At 44.5% G+C, this 17,431-nt stretch overlaps 2 protein-coding genes and 1 long non-coding RNA gene across 4 annotated transcripts in view; 1 reads left to right on the top strand and 2 right to left on the bottom strand.

The window, feature by feature from the left end:
- The window catches only part of Cdk15 (cyclin dependent kinase 15), a 92,345-nt gene extending 87,206 nt beyond the window's left edge, over nt 1–5,139 (top strand). For both annotated transcript variants that reach the window (XM_021169327.2, XM_021169401.2), the window contains exons 13-14: nt 1,943–2,061; nt 4,910–5,139. In XM_021169327.2, the coding sequence (XP_021024986.1) occupies nt 1,943–2,052 (110 nt within the window). In that variant the 3' untranslated portion in view covers nt 2,053–2,061; nt 4,910–5,139. The remainder of the gene's footprint in view (nt 1–1,942; nt 2,062–4,909) is intronic.
- Nucleotides 605–1,602, bottom strand: LOC110294102 (histone H2A.Z). The gene has a single exon (XM_021162106.2). The coding sequence runs from the start codon at nt 1,478–1,480 to the stop codon at nt 1,094–1,096; it is 387 nt and encodes a 128-aa protein (XP_021017765.1). The 5' UTR covers nt 1,481–1,602; the 3' UTR covers nt 605–1,093.
- Nucleotides 2,840–17,431, bottom strand: part of LOC115031520 — a 98,104-nt gene continuing 83,512 nt past the window's right edge. Inside the window, exons 4-5 of the long non-coding RNA XR_003837165.1 lie at nt 4,522–4,698; nt 2,840–3,045 (exon numbers count right to left, since the gene is read on the bottom strand). This is a non-coding gene — a long non-coding RNA (uncharacterized LOC115031520). The remainder of the gene's footprint in view (nt 3,046–4,521; nt 4,699–17,431) is intronic.

Consider the following 17,431-nt stretch of genomic DNA (forward strand, 5'->3'; position numbering starts at 1 on the left):
CACTTTGTAGACCAGGCTGGCCTCGAACTCAGAAATCCGCCTGCCTCTGCCTCCCGAGTGCTGGGATTAAAGGCGTGCGCCACCACGCCCGGCTTGACCAGTGCTTTTAACTGCTGAGCCATCTCTCCTGCCCCATTAAATACATTTTTTGATGGAGCTGGAGAGATGTCTCAGTGGTTAAAAGCAAGAGCTGTTTTTCTGAGGACCAGTTCCTAGGCTCCATTCCCAGCACCCACACCATAGCACATCTGTGCCTCATCTCAGGGGACCTGATGCCCCATTGACCTCCACAGGCCCTGCATGCACAGTGCACAGACATACGTATAGGCAAAATACCCACACACGTGAAATAAAAAATAAATTTAAAAAACCACTTTGATTTATGATATTTATTGTCTTTCTTTTATGCTGGGGATTGAACCCAAGGATTTACAGTGGCTTACCAGGATATATCCCCATGGTAAGTCAAAGAACATCTGTCTGTGTAAGGATGTAAGGATGAAGGGACTACATAAAGATATTTCAAACAATTTTTTTTAATTTATGAAAGCCATGCCTTAGAGTTTCTCTAGACTATGTTTAGAGACGAGGGTATATGACAAAGTTTTTTTTTTTTTTTATGACTACAGATACACTGTTTAATTAGTAAGCAGAGAATGTACTTGTTGCTGAGTGAGATCTAAGGTTAAGTCCCGATTATTAAGCAAGTTTAAAGCTAGTTTGGGATATGACCTTTATTGAGCTTATCCANCAGAGTGGAAACAATGTCTGTACAAAACCAAATGCTTGTTACTATAACTTCTGCATCACAATTAAAATCCAAACAGTTTTTTAAAAACAGTCAACTCAATCAAAACCCACTACTTCAGAATCAATAGCTTCTTTGAAGCCACAGTAACACTTAAATATGGTTAAGNCTCGAATGCAGAAATTTGGTTGGTTGGAAGGCTAATTAAGCCTCCAACTTGCTCAAATAGAATTACAAAAAGGCAAAATTGTGTTTTTCACAGAGATACAGTCCACTGGAATCACCAACACTGGACAGCTGTTAAGAATATTTAGAGTCCTGAGATAATAAGGAATCCAGGCATCCTTAGACAGTCTTCTGTTGTCCTTTCTTCCCAATCAGCGATTTGTGGATGTGTGGGATGACACCACCACCAGCAATGGTAGCTTTGATCAGAGAATCCAATTCTTCATCTCCACGTATAGCAAGCTGCAAGTGACGAGGGGTGATACGCTTTACCTTTAAGTCTTTTGATGCATTTCCTGCCAACTCAAGTACCTCTGCGGTGAGGTACTCCAGGATGGCTGCGCTGTACACAGCGGCGGTCGCGCCCACACGTCCGTGGCTGGTTGTCCTAGATTTCAGGTGTCGATGAATACGGCCCACAGGGAACTGCAAGCCGGCTCGCTGCGAGCGGGAAACCGCCTTTGTCTTGGCCTTTCCGGAGTCCTTTCCAGCCTTACCGCCAGCCATCTCGGACCGTGCTGAAGCTCCGACGAGCGAGGAAGAGACGAAGCCAGGCGGACGCTCAGCGAGATCCCGGCGCCCACTCCTCCGTCGGACCGCGATTCAAACTGCCTATGACAAAGTTTTGAACCTTCCTCAGGATATCTAGCCCACATGCTGTTCTCTGCCCGTCCTGGTGGGAGTACAGTCTACACTCCTTGGCACACCTCTCTAACTCTTCCCCGTGGGTGCCAGACCCTTCCCCAGTTTCATCTGCTAGTGTTTGGCAAGTGTGCACTGAACTGAGTTAAATAGGGTACACTTGACAACCATTACAGATGCAGTAACATACCCCAAGTCAGTATAGTCAGTCTGCCTATTTTAACATCTCTTTGAGTATCAGATGTTACAACAGGCAGACAAAACATGTGTACTATTGAAGAGTTCAGGAAATACTATATAGATGTTCTTCTCTTTTCCTCCCTACAGAGGAGTCTCTGTTTGCAGTTTCGGGAGTGAAGCTAAAGCCAGAAATGTGTGACCTTTCGGCTTCCTACAGGAAGAGACACCACCTAATCGGGGTTAACAAATGTTGGTGAAAAGAAAAGGTGAGGTTATCTATATCTCTGCAGGTGAGCAGGCCCAGAACCACAGGCAACTGATCGATTGATTGACTGATTGCTGCTGGCAGAAGGAAACAGGGTCTTCCTTTGTTTGGGGTCTAGGACTTTCTCCCCACTCCGAGGGCAGCCTCCTTTGGAACCCTACTTCCTAAGCTGAAGAAGAGATGAGGATGCTATGACCATTTCTCCCACCCATGGAGCTGTGGTGGCCCCCTGAATAACAACTTGAAGATTTCCACCAATACTGGTGGAATAAAAAGCTCTGGTGACATCATTTTTCTTAGCCGGGCAGGCCTCTGTGTCAGCTGGAAAGACACATCAAGGCGAAAGTTGACCAACAGACCAACAGACCCACTTTTCCCAAAGGCTGCAAGGTTTCCTGGGGTGCAAGATATTCAGTGTTGAAGCGACATTTCTTGCTAAGTCAGGATGATTTGCCATATTAGTGGTGAATTCTCTTCTCAGTCAGTCTCAAGGAGCAAACGGTATGATGGTAGATTTTCCCAGAACCATTGTACCCTAAAAGGTATTCATGCACAGCTAGCTTCTGCTAGCAGGCACAGAAGGCTGGCGGAACACTCCCCAAAGCCAAGTGCAGACACACCCAAGTGTCTCAGGAGCACTTCCTCTACTGAGCCTCTGCCATTGAGTACAAGGGACAGCAATCTGGGTTTAAAGTGAAACCAGGTGCAGAGCCAGCCAGCCCTTTAGGTGACCCTGGCCAGATTCCAAATCATAGGGACTATTCTCTGATAGGGCCACAAGCTGATAGTGTTGGCAAGCACAGCCTGGCCCTGTCTCCTGGTGGAAACCCCTGGGCTATCCTCCATGTGTGCACATCAGTGTCACTCCCGTGGTGGTCCCCTGTTCTTTGTGACTTTCTCGTGGATCTCTACCTCTGATTTTCCCGATTTAAAGGTGTCTACAAATCAAACATGTCTGTCTTCTGGCTCTTCAGCAATGGTTTGTCTTTAAAAAAAAAAAAAAAAGTTTAGAATTAAAGCTGTTTCCCAGAGCATTTTACAAAAGGCCTAAGTTTGTGTCTTAACCATGCACAACTGAAATTACCATCAGTAATATAACCATGTGGTATTCCCCATGAAAAACATTTTCTAGGGCAGAGGTTTTTTGGGGGGATTTGTTTTTGTTTTTCTTCTTGTGCCATTTCACACTAACTACTCAAGAGCAGGGTGTACCCAAAGTACAGTCTCCAAAGTGAAGGGTTAATCCCTTACACCATTGTCAAAACTGCCACTCCTTCTTGAACTGAAGACTGAACCCAGGGCCTGCCGAGTGCTACGCAAATGCTCCAGCCCCAGCCCCAACAAAGATGCTCCAATGTTTGCCTACCTAGTGTTGCTATTGCTTTTTTGGTTGCTACAGACTCATCCTACTTTTTAAAAAAAATTACTTAAATTTTAATTTTATTTGTGTTTTGTCTCATGTAAGTATGTGTATCACATGTATGTCTGGTTCCTTGGGAGGCCAAAAAATAGCACCAGATTCCCAAAACAGTTGTGAGCCAGCACGTGGGTGTTGGAGACAGAACCTGGGTCTTCTGCAAGAGCAGCAAGTGCTCTTAGCCACTGAGCATCTCTCTACCCCTAATTTTGTCAACCATTTTGATGAGCCGCCAGAAGGGAGGCAGAGAACCCTGCCTTTCTGATCTACAGAGGGCTCTCACAAAGAACTGCTACCTATAGAATAAAATTGGTCATGATGGAAAATCAATTCAATAAGGTATGTGGTGATCAGTTCTAGCAATGGCGGGAGGGAGGAGGCAGATTTGGCCTTTCTAGGAGTAATCTTGCGATATCCCTACGCACTGTCCTAACACAGGGATGAAGCCTGTGGGAGATGAACCACAACCAGGAAAAGCTAGAACACTCAAACTGTGTAATAAATGACTTGGGGTCTGTAAAACTGGAGAGGACTAGAGTTAAGGAGCCTAAATGGACACTGAGGGTCTGTAAATCTTTTCCTCTGAATCCAAGTTATGTCAAAATATTCACTTTTCAGGAGATTCGAAATGTAGATTGGGGTATTAGGACTTGGTGACTGGCAGCAGTTCCTCAAAATCGAGACTTTCAGTAGAGCCACAAAAATATCAGTTTGGGACTTTTAAATAGATGTTGGTGCCCACAGCAAAGACGTGGCAAGGAGCTGAAGTGCTACACCAGCCCCTTTCACAGGTGACTCTCATATGTCACCTTACAACTTGCTCTGGTCTCACCCACGGATGTGGAGAGTTACAATTGTAGTTTGTGAAGTCAGAGGGAGATTTTTAAATATTCTTAACAGGTCTCACTTTGTAGCCTTGTCTGTCCTGAAACACACAGAGATCCACCCACCTCTGCCTCTCAGTTGCTGGGTTTAAAGTTTATATTACCACACTGTGTTCTTTTAAAGTTTTCCTGGTTCTCATTAGGATGGACAGGAAGTTACCTCTGTGGCTGGAGAGATGTTCCGTGCTTAAGAGTGCTGGCTGCTCTGTCTCAGGGTCAGATTTGATACCCAGCACCCTCATGGTGGCTGGCAACCGTCTGTTACTCCAGTCCCAGGAAGTACAGCATCGTCTTCTGGCCTTCTTAGGCCCTGCATGTATGTGTTACACAGACATACCTGCAGGCAAGACACCCACACACATAACAATAAATAAGAGACGTAATGACTATTCTAAGATGTTGCCTCTGCAATCTCTTATTATCACCTTTTAAAAACCTAAGTGTGGAAATTCCTTAGGTGATTGCACCTGGGTTTAACAAGTTTCCCCCTATTCAGGCTGTGTCTTCTCACTGTCGTTTGACTTTCTTCATCCTTCTTTCCCTCTCAGGCCTGTAGCCACACGGTCTCTTTGTGTCAGCTTACGATGAAGCTTCGTGCCCTATTTCATACTGGATCAGAGATCTGTGTTCTCTCTCTGGCCGCCTGGAATATTTAAAACATGATGTTCAAGACAAGGATATAATACAGGAAGAGTGCAATGGAAAGTTGTTGCTATTATTGTTACCTAAAAACAAAGAAAGAAAAAGAAAGAAAGAAAGAAAGAAAGAAAGAAAGAAAGAAAGAAGGAAGGAAGGAAGGAAAGAAGGAAAGAAGGAAAGAAGGAAAGAAGGAAAGAAGGAAAGAAGGAAAGAAGGAAAGAAGGAAAGAAGGAAAGAAGGAAAGAAGGAAAGAAAGAAACATAAACTAAGATGACAAGAAAAGAGCTATCTCTTCAGAACAGTTTCAACCATTTTGATGAGTCCTGGACCCAAAATTCCATTTCTTTACAGGACAGATTGGGAGGCGGACATCTGGAAAGTTCTAGAGCCAGAGCTTGCTGAGGCCTGCCATTCTTATATTCCCTTACAGTTTCCCCCAGCTGAAAGACTTCTGTGGCGTGGAGGGGATTAGCCTGGCTTAGAGAGGTCTGTAGGGAACGTGGTCTCTTGGATAAAGTTGTCAACAAATGGACTTGCTTGGGACTATTTGTGATGATCCCTGGGGTATGTTCTTCCTCCTTTCTTTAGTGGTTATCAAAGTTTATTACTTAAATACGCCCAGATTTCAGGCGTTCAAATTGGGCTTCTGGCTAGAGTTGAGTTTCAGCTATTACCCGCTACTGAATCCTAATTGTCTTCAGAGATGGCAAAAGCGACAAGAAACCTAAGCTCCCATTGATGGTGGAGATACCAGAGCTCCAGAGACGCAATTCAATCTCTGGGGCACCATCAGGCACATGTGCACACAGGGAGCCCTCAGCAGGAGATCCTCCTGGCTGACACACGTCCCACTTTTTACAGAGCCTCCTAAGGAAGCTTGGGAAACTCAAATTACTTCATCAAGGGATCATCTCAGCCAATATAGTGGCCTAGAAACCAGAAACCACTATGTATCCTTTAGGAGGAAGGACCAATTAAGAGAGAATCTTAAAATGGTAACTACCCACCCAGTATCTGAGATGAAAGAAGAGGGGGGAATACATGCAGATAATCCCCCAGAAAGCTGTCTTTGTGTATATGAGCAAGCCATTGGACAAAGCCTGCCCAGTCACCTGCGAGATGAACTGTGTGGGCTGAATGGGGCTGACAGGGTGTGTATGAGAAGAACAGATCCTAGACAACCTAGAAACACGCCAGTGCTGATATGGGATGGGATATCAAACCTATTCAGGTCAAGAATTTCCAGTGACTACTTGCATAAATCAGAGAAAGTGCACACCTTATTCTTACAACTCACTGAAATAAGTACTACTGTGATTATTCCACTGTATTAGCATGGACCCAGAGCTCCGAGAAGTTAGGTAATTTCTCTAAGACACTAACTATGCCAGGGTTCAAGTGGAGACCTCGAGTTTAGCTGTGTCCAGTGTCTGAGATCTTTCTGGTCATCACGTCTCTATCTGATTTGTAGACCATTCTATTGAAGAGGCAGCTGATGTTTCCCATTGGGTCATGATTCAGGGGATGCAGACCTGGCTAATCGGCTGCAAGTCAAAACAATACTTATTCCTGTCAGTTTTTATCTGATTTGAATTCTTACACGTTGGGTTTTAAATGCCTACAACTTAAGTAAGGCTGTGACTTAGTGGGAAGTGGTGCTTTTAAGTATGAGGTGAATTAATTATATAATCTAGCTGCCCCCAACAGATAATGCTAATCCCTTCAGGCTACAGAAATGAAAGACTAAGATGACGCCCCACAAGAAGAAAAACAGCTTAGCCTCTTCTGATCCGGGCACATTTAAATCATTAAGCTCAACTCCATGTATTACATACCACACTGTAAAGGAAGCATTCTATGAAATAGATGTTTACTATGCACCTTTTAGTTTGTGGATCTAATCTTGAGTAATCTTCTTACCAATACTAAGACATAGTCAAGTTTACAGAGAACACTCAGGATCAGATGTAAATCGCTGCGGTTTGATGCACAAACTCTGTCCCCAAAGCCTGTGATTCCCCAGCTCCAACTCTGCTGCATATTCCAAGGTGGACTGCCAGGAAGAGCCAGGCAGTGGGACAAGCCACATAGAGGGACAAGCTGCTGTAAGTGAAATCCCAGAAGCCAGAGAACCCTCCTTGTAGTGGTATATGCTGTCACAAGGAAAAGGGGCTGGCGGGCTCCTGCCCCTCTGCAGGAGTCCACACCACAGTGGTGGCTTCTTCTGCTTTCTGGGTGATATGGAGAGCAATAGCCAGGGTTCCTAGTTGGAAGTGAGGTCATTTGGTCTTGCAGATTTCCAAGCATGGCCTCAGAATGTCTGTGACAGACTGGCTCACTGGGGTTCTATACGGTCCTGTAGCTGCAGAATAGACAGACTTGTTTTATTTTCTATGAACACACTTTTCTTTTTTTTTCTCCTTTCCTTCCTTCTCTCTCTCCCTCCCTCCCTCCCTCCCTCCCTTCCTTCCTTTCTCTCTTCCTCTCTTTCTTTCTTTTGTTAAATGAATAAAATTATCACCTTTAGCCATGAGGTAGAGGTGCACACCCTTTAATTCCAGCACTCAGGATGCAGAAGCAGGCTAGCCTGGTCTAAAGAGTGAGTTCCAGGACAGTCAAGGCTTCACAGAGAAACCCAATCTCAAAACAAACAAAATTATCAGCTTTAATTTTAAGAGGAAGACAAATTGTGTTTGTGCTTTTTTCTCTCTCAATGGGTCTACGTATTGGAACAATTAATAAAAGTTATGTATATGGCTCTAAAACATTGAAATTTTCCTTCATTCCTTGATTTTGTAAACTACGTTTTCCTGCTATTTGTGTATCTTTCCTCCCACGTTTTTATTGACTCCTTTGATAGAGATACACTTGACACTTTAAAACATAATTATCTGTTCTCCATCTGACTAGGAACACTTAGCCATTACTGCTAGTCCTTCAGAATTTCCGTCTCTGGTTCATCCATAATCAGACGGGTGTCCTCGTAACGAATAGTACTTCCGGTTTAGAGGGGGGAAATAGCATGACTTGTTCTAGCCAATGGGTTGTGAGAGGAAGTGATGGGCATGTGAGCGGAGCATTCATCAGATGCCCAAAGCGAGGCTCTAGGGTTTGCTTTGTTTTGTTTTCACTGTTGCTTGGACTGAAGCTCACAGGATAAGGCCTGGACAAGGAGATAAAGAACAGAGTTCCCAAATGACACTTACAGTGGGAGAGAGAGATAAAACTTTATAGTTGGGCTGAAGAGATGGGTCTGAGGGTTAAAAACCCACACTGCTCTTGCAGAGGTCCTAAATTAACCTCCTAGTAGATCCCAACATCCACATTGCATATCTCACTACCACCTGTAACCTCAGCTCCAGGGGATCTAATCCCCTTTGACCTCTGACAACATTTGCATTCACACATGCCCCTACCATCCCCCCCTCACACACACACACACACACACACACACACACACACACACAGAGGCCCATGCCTGCACCCACACACAAAACAAACAAACAAACAAACAAACAAACAAAAACCTTTTTACTGCTTTAAGCCGCTAATATCTTGGAGTTGCTACTAAGTATAACTTAACCTTTCCTGACCAGGAACTTAAAACACAGACCTGAACTGTCCAAATTTGGTGATCAACGTATTATATCTTTCCATCTTTGTCTTCACTTCTTTTTGTCATTGTTGTTGGTTCTGGGATTAAATCTAGGGCCTTGTGCATGCAAGGCAAGTGGACTATATCCTAGCCCTTAAATATTTCAATTTAAGTGATTCAATTAAGTCTAAAACAGCAGTCCCTCAGTCTCACATTTCCGGGCTCAGTAGCCATGTGTGGCTTAATGCCTCCCATGCAGAAAACACGGTTCCATTACTGTAGGACGTTCTGTTGGGCAGTGCTGGCAGAGTGTCAGGGTTTTTTATGAAAGTTGGTAATGAGACCTGCTAACATATTTTAATGTTTTAGGTAAGTGCATCTAAAAATACCTTAGAGTTAGTCTCTAAACTTTCACCATTTTAAAAGTGAGCTCTCTGGGAGAAAGCAGTGAAGATTAGCTTATAGAAGAAAGCCATGCACCCTGAGCAACTAGGTTTTTTAGAACCAAACAGCTGAAGGCCTTTTCCTGGAGGTGGCATCTTTTGGTTGCTCTTAACACCTTTCATAAATGAATCCCCGAGTACTGTTTGCTATCTTAGTCTATTATCTCAGAGCCTCTGAGCCTCAGATTTTGTACTTCTAGCTCTTCCCTATCTCTAAGAATGACAGTGTATCCTGAGAAGACCCAACGTGCACAGTGTTGAATTAACTGAAGTTTACCATCAGTATTGGGAGTATGACCACTGGATAATGCAGGAAGGTATTGTGGGAGTCCAAAATGAACAAGGATATAAAAATATGCATCCTAATCTACTGACTCAGTCAGCAAACATCTAAGAACTAGAAACACAAAATACTAACATTCCCCTTAAGGGGACTTACTTTGGCAGCAGAAATGCTAAAATTAGAATAATATAGAGATTAGGAAAGAAGGTGGACACTGTACAAGAATGATGAACTATGCCCCTCTCCCTCTCCCTCCCTCCCTTCTTCTCTCCTTCTGCAGCACTGGCAGTCAAAGCCAGGCCTTCACACATGCTAGGCAAGCACTGTACCACCGAGCTACATCCCGGCACATTCCACATTTTCTCATGTCAATACCCTAAGGATGGACTTGGGGGATCACTGGACCTCCTCTATGTTCCTTTTTGCAATGTGCTACACTGCCTTTCTGTATGTCTTCCTCTGGGTTGGTCTGTCTATCTATCTATCTATCTATCTATCTATCTGGTTTTTTCAAGACAGGGTTTCTCTGTGTAGTCCTGGCTGTCCTGGAACTCACTCTGTAGACCAGGCTGGCCTCAAACTCAGAGATCTTCTTGCCTCTGCCTTCAGAGTGCTAGGAAGTGCACCACCACTGCCAGGCTGCTGTTTTTAAATTTTTTAAACAGAGTGGTCTCACTCTGTAGCCTGGGCTGCTGGCCTGGAGCTCATGGTACACTTCCTGCCTCAGCCTCCTGCTTGCTGGGGTTACAAGCATGAGCTACCACGCCCTCGTGAGCATTTGTGTGGACATCGTTTTACATCTCACGTCTAGATTGTCTCGTCTCTGCTCCTGAAATGCACACAGGGTCGGAGGCTTTAGAGTGTTCCGAGTTTCCTTCTGACCTGAGGGACTCCCTGTTCCTGAGGGGCAACGTTCCGGTTTTTGAACTAGACAACAGATGCAGGACTCTACCACAGTAGAAGACCGATGACTATTGGCAGACATGGCCTAGATCTCCTCTAGTGATTGCCTGTCCGGTCTAGTAGGTAGGGTTGGGGAGGGCAGTGGGGCAGTACAGAATAGCTGAGGGCTTCCTGTCCTGGAATCTACACCACGCATAGTCAAATAATGAGTTTGGAAGAGAAGGCTATGAACTCATATCCAGTGATCTTGAGTTTGAAGTACTATGTGCACCAATAAAACTGTTAGCCTAATTACAGAGAACAGAGAACCGCTATGTCTTGGTATCACCTGATAGTGGTTGTCCTTGAAATCACCAGATGTGGCTGCCCAGGAGAACATGCACAGAGAGAAGATACACAGGAACTATACTGGACCCACATTCAGGGGCTGGGAGAAAGAGAACTGACTTCACCAGACCTACACAGGAGGTGGGGGGTGGGAGGCGCTGGGAGAATGAAGAATTGGCAACGGAGAATGCTAGGACACTTCTAAAGGCTCATGTGTTAAAGGCTTCATCCCCAGTGTCATGGTAACTTTAAGTAATGGGCTCTGAGAGGCTGGATCTATGGCTCAATGGTTAAGAACAGTGCTTGCTACTTTTCGAGGGGACTCAAGTTCAGTTCTCAGCAGCCAGGTTGGGTGGCTCACCACTGCCTGTGACAGCAGCTCCAGGAGGGTGCAGACCTTCTTCTGGCTGCTAAAGGCACCTGCACTCATGTGGCACATATGTCTCCAATCCCAAATAAATAAAATAAGTCTTTAAAAAAAAAGTGGTGTCTAGCACTTGGGCTTGGGGTCACTGCTTTCTTAGCGGCAGAGATTAATGTTGCTCTCACAGAGCAAATGAGTTATCTCAAGAACACATTGTTTCAGCGTATGCCACCATGCATGCTCACAGAGAATCTCTTTTCACTGTTCTGTTGCCGACACTGCCAGGCTAATGTCACCTGGACACTGGCTCCATGTTCTTTGGATTCTATAGCCATCATAACTGTGTGGCCAATGAAGCTCTTACTTCATAAAATACCCTGTCTCGGGTATTTTATTAGAGCAACATAAAATAGGCTAAAAAGACAAAACATTAGCAGGTAGAAATTGTCAGCTCACAACTGTTTGTAACTCCAGTCGCAGGGGATCCAACATCCTCTTCTGGTTTCCACAGACACTGCATACACAACATAGTGCGCAGACATACATGTCGGCAAAATACCCATATATGTGAAATTTTAAAAAATAAAAGTTAAAAAAATGTAAAAACTGCAAAGGGCTGTGCTTATATGCACTCCCCAACTGTCTATGGTTAAAATAGGGCAGACTGAATTACAAAAGGCCATGATTTGTTGACCACTGATCCCTGGTAACGTACAGGAGAGCTGTATCCATTTGTAGAAAAGCAGAACAGATTAAAGGAGTTGGCCAGAAAACAGAAGTCAACCTTTTCAGAAACCCTCTCCTGAAAGGACAGAGGAGGAGATGAAATAGCCATGGGGAGAGCAAGAGAGACCGAGGGCCGGGAGGTTCCCTGCTTTGTTGGGCACAAGAGAGATGATGAAGCTGGCAGCATCTGGGGCTAAAATAAAAGAACCTGCTCTACATCCCTGGCTTTATCTGGCTCAGTCTCCAAACAACCCTCACAGGCAACGTCCTTGCCTGCATCAAGCCACTGCTCACAGTCATGTCTCATGGCATCTTCCTGTGCGGCACCTGTGTGACCAGCGAGCCTCCTGTACACTAACCGCCCCACCCCTCCCCTGAGCCTGCTCCATGTCCCTAGCACAGGGACTCACTTGACTTCACGCTCAGAAATTTGCGATTTACTTTTTCTGACAGTTCCTGGTTTTCCCCTTCTAGGAGGCAAACTCCACAAGAACCTTTATTGCAGTCACTGATAAGACACCTTGGAAAGAGTGCCTAGTCTTTTTATCTTGATTTTTGATTTTTAACACTTTTGCCTTTAAACAAATGTGTTCTTTGAGAATTCCATACACATATATAATGGATTGTCATATCCACCACTAACTTCTTCCTCCCCAATCTCCCCAGGTCCCTCTCAGCATGTCCTCCTCCCAACGTTCTTCATGCTGCCTCCTTTTAATGGACTAAGTCCGATTAGTGTCGTCCACAAGTGCAAGGGTAGGAGGCCATCCCCTGGCAGTAGGGCAACCTTCCAGTGGCCACACCCCAAAGACAAATTGCTACTTAATAAATGAATACATTCTGCTACCATGTTTTGTTTTGTTTTGTGCTGTATTTTATTTTTTAAGATATGATCTTGGGGCTGGAGAGATGGTTCAGCGGTTAAACACATTGACTGCTCTTCCAGAGGTCCTGAGTTCAATTCCCAGCACTCACATGGTAGCTCACAGCCATCTGTAACGGGTCCCATGCTGCCACTCCTGGCTTCTGCCATGATTTCTGCTTCATCCCTCACCAAATATCCATGCACTCCCTGGTGCGTGGTCGTGCTCATAAGATAACTGTACAAGGAATAAATAGGATTTGGAGCTTGAAGGGAACCAGTTTCAGAGCATCGGAAAGTGGTGGGCCACACCTTTAATCCCAGCTCTCAGGAGGCAGACTCTCTGAGAGTCTGAAGGAACATGGACTGTTTAGAGTTCTAAGCTAGCCAGGGCTATATAGTGAGACCTTTTTCCAAACAAAAAGAAAAGAAAGAAAAAGAAAACAAAAGCTTAGTTAATGTGACTCAGGTGATGGGAGCAAAGGAAAAGTTACACAAACAAAAATACTAATAAGGGCTTGGCAGTTAAGAGCACTTCCAGAGGACCTAAGTTCACTTCCCAGCTCACTCTAGTTCCAGGGGATCTGACGCCCCTTATGGCCTCTGAGGGCACCAGGCACACGTGGGGTACATAGACACAAATGCAGGCAAAATACCAACACATATAATAATATAAAATTTAAAGCTATTACACTTTAAACTGTGTTTAAAATCTAGAATCCTATTCCTTTTATTCAAATCTGGCTTCTGCTTCCTGCTGTGCCTCTGCACTTTGGAGTCTTCTTGTTTGTTTTCTGAGACAGATATCACCCTGTAGTCCAGGCTAGCCTCACATTTGTGGCAATCCTTCTGCCTAAACCTTCTGAGTGCTGGGGTTGCAGGCAGGAGCCACCACGTTCACATCCTCTTTTTAAAGTATAAGTGATGATCGTATCTCTCAGAGAGCTGCCTAGGATTAGCCAGCGCCCTGGGATTAAACAGTGCCTGGTGCATAGTAGGCTCTATAAAAACTGCCAATGTCTGGGATGGCAGTGCAGGTGGCTCCAGGGACCCAGAAAAGGACAAAGGACACAGAAGAGTGAAATGTGCCAAAGACCTCGAAAGAAGACAGGATAGTAAGGACCCCAGGTAAGCCAGGTTCCGGAGTCGGGTTGGGCTTGAGATGGAAGGGAGCAGTCCCCTTACTTGCCTCTGCCTTTGCTGTGATTGGCTTCATTCCATGAACTGGCTAAGTGTGGCCACAGTTCAGACACTTGGCTTTTGCTGCCTGAACTCCTGTTCTAATGAACAGGTTCAAATTTGATGACCGGCATTTGAAAACACAGATCTGACTTTGACCAGACAGATTCCAAACCCTGCAAAGTCGCAGGAAACACAATAGAACCACAATAGTTTCTCCTCCACCCCACCCCCACCCCCACCGGGTCATTTTGGAGTTTTTCTTTTAGTTTTATCATTTAGTGTGTTTAAACATAATTGGGGAATCTTAAGAGATTCTAATGGTGCCCACGGTGCCCATGACAATGGCTGTTAAAGGCCACAAGACTCTGGAAAAGACAATTTCCCAAAAGGGTGCCAGGGGAAGGCAGATAAAAGACCCAAGTTGGGTCATGTGACAGGTGTCACTTGAGTAAGATACTGAGGCCAGAGATAAAAGCCCACTCCTCCTGGTCACATGACACAGCTTCATTACGCTCCCAGCAGGGGGCCGGAGAGGCTGGGTGCCATTTTTTACTTATTTATTTATTTGTGTTTTTTCTTCTTATTCTGTGATAATGAGAAAATGTTTAAACTCCCATCTCTGTGTTTAAACATTTCTTCCTGCTGACAGCAGCAGGACGCCCTTGATCAACTGTCAGATTGGAAAGTGCAATTTTTCTGGAAAGTAAACAGTGTGTTAGCTGGTGGGAAATAATTCTCTGTTTATTGGTAGCTGTTAGCCTAGGAGTGATGGAGCCCGTGACAGCCCTTGTCAAGCGAAGAATAAGAAACAAGTTTGGAAATACCTTCAAGACACATCTCTGACAATAGGGCTCGACTACTTTCTGATAGAAATGTACTCTGAAAAAGTTAAATTAAACCAGGCCAAAAAATAACTTTCCCAGTATTACCAACTCCTGGAGATCCTGGGGCAAGATGGGCACAGAACCAAAACAAACACTTGGCCATGCAGCTGTCAGGACCTTGAAAGTCACTAAACCTAACACCCTAGCTTTAACACGGGGAAACTGAGGCTAGGACACATGCCCTGGGCTCTTCTCACCAATAAAAGGAAAACATAATGGTCACTATCGCAGAAAAATAAAATGTTTGTTTTCTTTTAAAAGTCATGAGCACAGATCAATGGAAGAACAAGGGAGAGGCAGTTTAAAAATTCTGACCTAAGTGTATTTAACAATACTCAATGATATGTGTGTGTGTGTGAGAGAGAGAGAATATAAATAACATACAGTATATATATATGTATGTGTGTGTGTGTGTGTGTGTATATATATATATATATATTATATTGTGTTGCCTAAAAAGACATCATTATAGTCTTTTACTGATTAAACATATTAGAGTAAGCTTTCTAACAAACGGTAATATACAATCTCACATTACATCTATCTATCTAGGTATCTAATCTATCTAGTTATCTATCTACAGCCTGCCAGACAATGCTTAGCTTGCAGTAGAGCAAACACCACGAGATTCCGACTAGTTAAGCAAATGAACTTTGAGTCAGGGGGAGGACAGAGCAGGGAAGCTGAGGAGTCCCAGCCCCATAAGTGACAGACTGATGCAGGCCCTGCCTCTGCTCCCTTCTCCTAAGCTTATTGTTGGGTCAGTGATAGCTGTTCTGCAAGGTAAATAGGCAGACGTATCCTACAGGAACCAGCAGCTTGCCTGGGATGGACGAGCACTAAGTAAATTAAATTTTAATTATTATAATAATGAGTAAAGGGGAATGAGAGAAAGTTAAACTGAAGGGCGCTTCTGTTTACAAGTCTTTTCTCCTCCTCCAGGTTGTCAACTCCTCAAAGACATTCCCTGGGGAGGGACACAGTAGGCATTCATGAATGAAGTCAGCCACTTGTTCAACAAGCATTTAGTATGTTAATGAAAGAAATAAATAATATTTGGGTTCGGATAGAGACTAGTGGCTTGGGGAGCCATAAAGACTCACGCATTTGATATTCCGGGGAATCACACTCACGTACTGGTGAGGGAATGAGCTAGGGAAGATCATCTTACTCTTAGTACTTACTAAAGCATTCTTGAACCCGTGTGGTCATGCACCCCAGCTCTTTAGGAAGAAAAGGAAAGAGGATTCCCAAGCCAGGCTCTGCTATGCAGCGGGCCCTGTCTCAAAACCAACAGGATCTGTAAACAATCTCACTTAGCTGAATTTTAAATGTTTAGTTAATTTATTGTATGTGTTTGAGTGTTCTGCCAGAACATGTGTCTACATGTACAGTGAATGTGACCGAGAAGGTCAGAAGAGGGCATCAGATCTCCTGGAACTGGACTTGGGCATGGTTATAGGTCAACTCATCGAGCCTGGGTTCTCTTGCAAGAGCAGCAAGTGCTCTGAACCACCGAGCCAGCTCTCCAGCCCCTATTTTTTATTTCTTTGATTTTTCTTTTGTTCTTTGAGATAGGGTCTCATAGATCCCAGGCTGGTCTTGAACTGCAACTGGGGTTTACTACCTGGTTAATGCATACTGGGGGCTGACCCAGGGCTTGTGTAAGCTAAGCAAGCATCACACCAATTGAGTGACATTCCCAGTCCTTTTTTTTTTTTTAATCAAAGTTCTCATGTAGCACAGGCTAGCCTTGAACTACATAAGTAGCTGTAGCTTATTATTTCTGAGCTAAAGACTTAACGCTGACAAAGCAACAACTCCGTGTCTATAAAACATGGCACCGAGAGTGACATAAAGGGGAGGCAATATACAACCAGGAAGCAGCAGGATTTTCACCTGGTGAGAACTTGAGAGACAGTGACAAATTCAGGAGGGAAGATCCCGGAGATGCCTATAAATGATGATGTAATTCCATATGCTCCTTGTCACTAACACACATGGAACTTCTGAAACTCTGCCCCTTCCCAAGGCAGGCAGAAGGCACAAAAGTGGCCATCAACAGATGTTATTCCAACAATAGCACAGAACAAATAAAAGCATGTAGCAGATGTACCCATGTAAATAAATACCTTTTTATATAAAAAAAAAAACAAAAACAAAAAAACCCCAATGTCCTCAAAAGACACGGCCTGGAGTCCACTGAGTCATTCCTAGAAGGTCTGAAGGATTCTTCCAGAACAATCCAGCACTAAGTCACCCAGGATCAGATGGAAGAAGAATGCGGGAAGTCTGGATTCTACTTCCAGAACAACCTGGCACTGAGTCACCCAGGGAACAGATGGAAGAGAAACAAATGTATACAAGAAAATAAACAAACACTCCAGACCAGTCAGACACCTTTGGCCATTCAGACTTACCATGGCAATGTGGGAAAACACTATGGTGGAGACTGTCCCAGGTTAGCAAGGGGGTTGATCACCAGGCAACCCCCAGCCTCAGATAACAAGGCACTCTCAAGGGACGTGTGTTAGGAAAAGCACATGATCAGAGTGTCAACTTGTAGGCTGAGGAAGAGCATAAAGTGTTCTTATCTGTCACCTCCTCGACTCCCACTGGAATTCAGCCACAATCTGATAGACACACTTTTCCTGCTTTCAGGAGAATGCTCCACTATCGGGGAGACTGTGTTTCATACTTAGGTTATCACTGAAGGCTTTCAGAACAGCCTGGAATGGTATCTCCCGGCACCCGGTCGGGTGTGCGTGCCTCATGAGTAGGTGGTGGGTGAGCAAAACCATGCAGCACGCCCCACCTATTACGCAAGGCGTACAATCACGTTTAGTTTCTGCTGAGCCCAAG

Source organism: Mus caroli, chromosome 1 (genome assembly GCF_900094665.2).
Source record: "Mus caroli chromosome 1, CAROLI_EIJ_v1.1, whole genome shotgun sequence".
Lineage (NCBI taxonomy): Eukaryota > Metazoa > Chordata > Mammalia > Rodentia > Muridae > Mus > Mus caroli.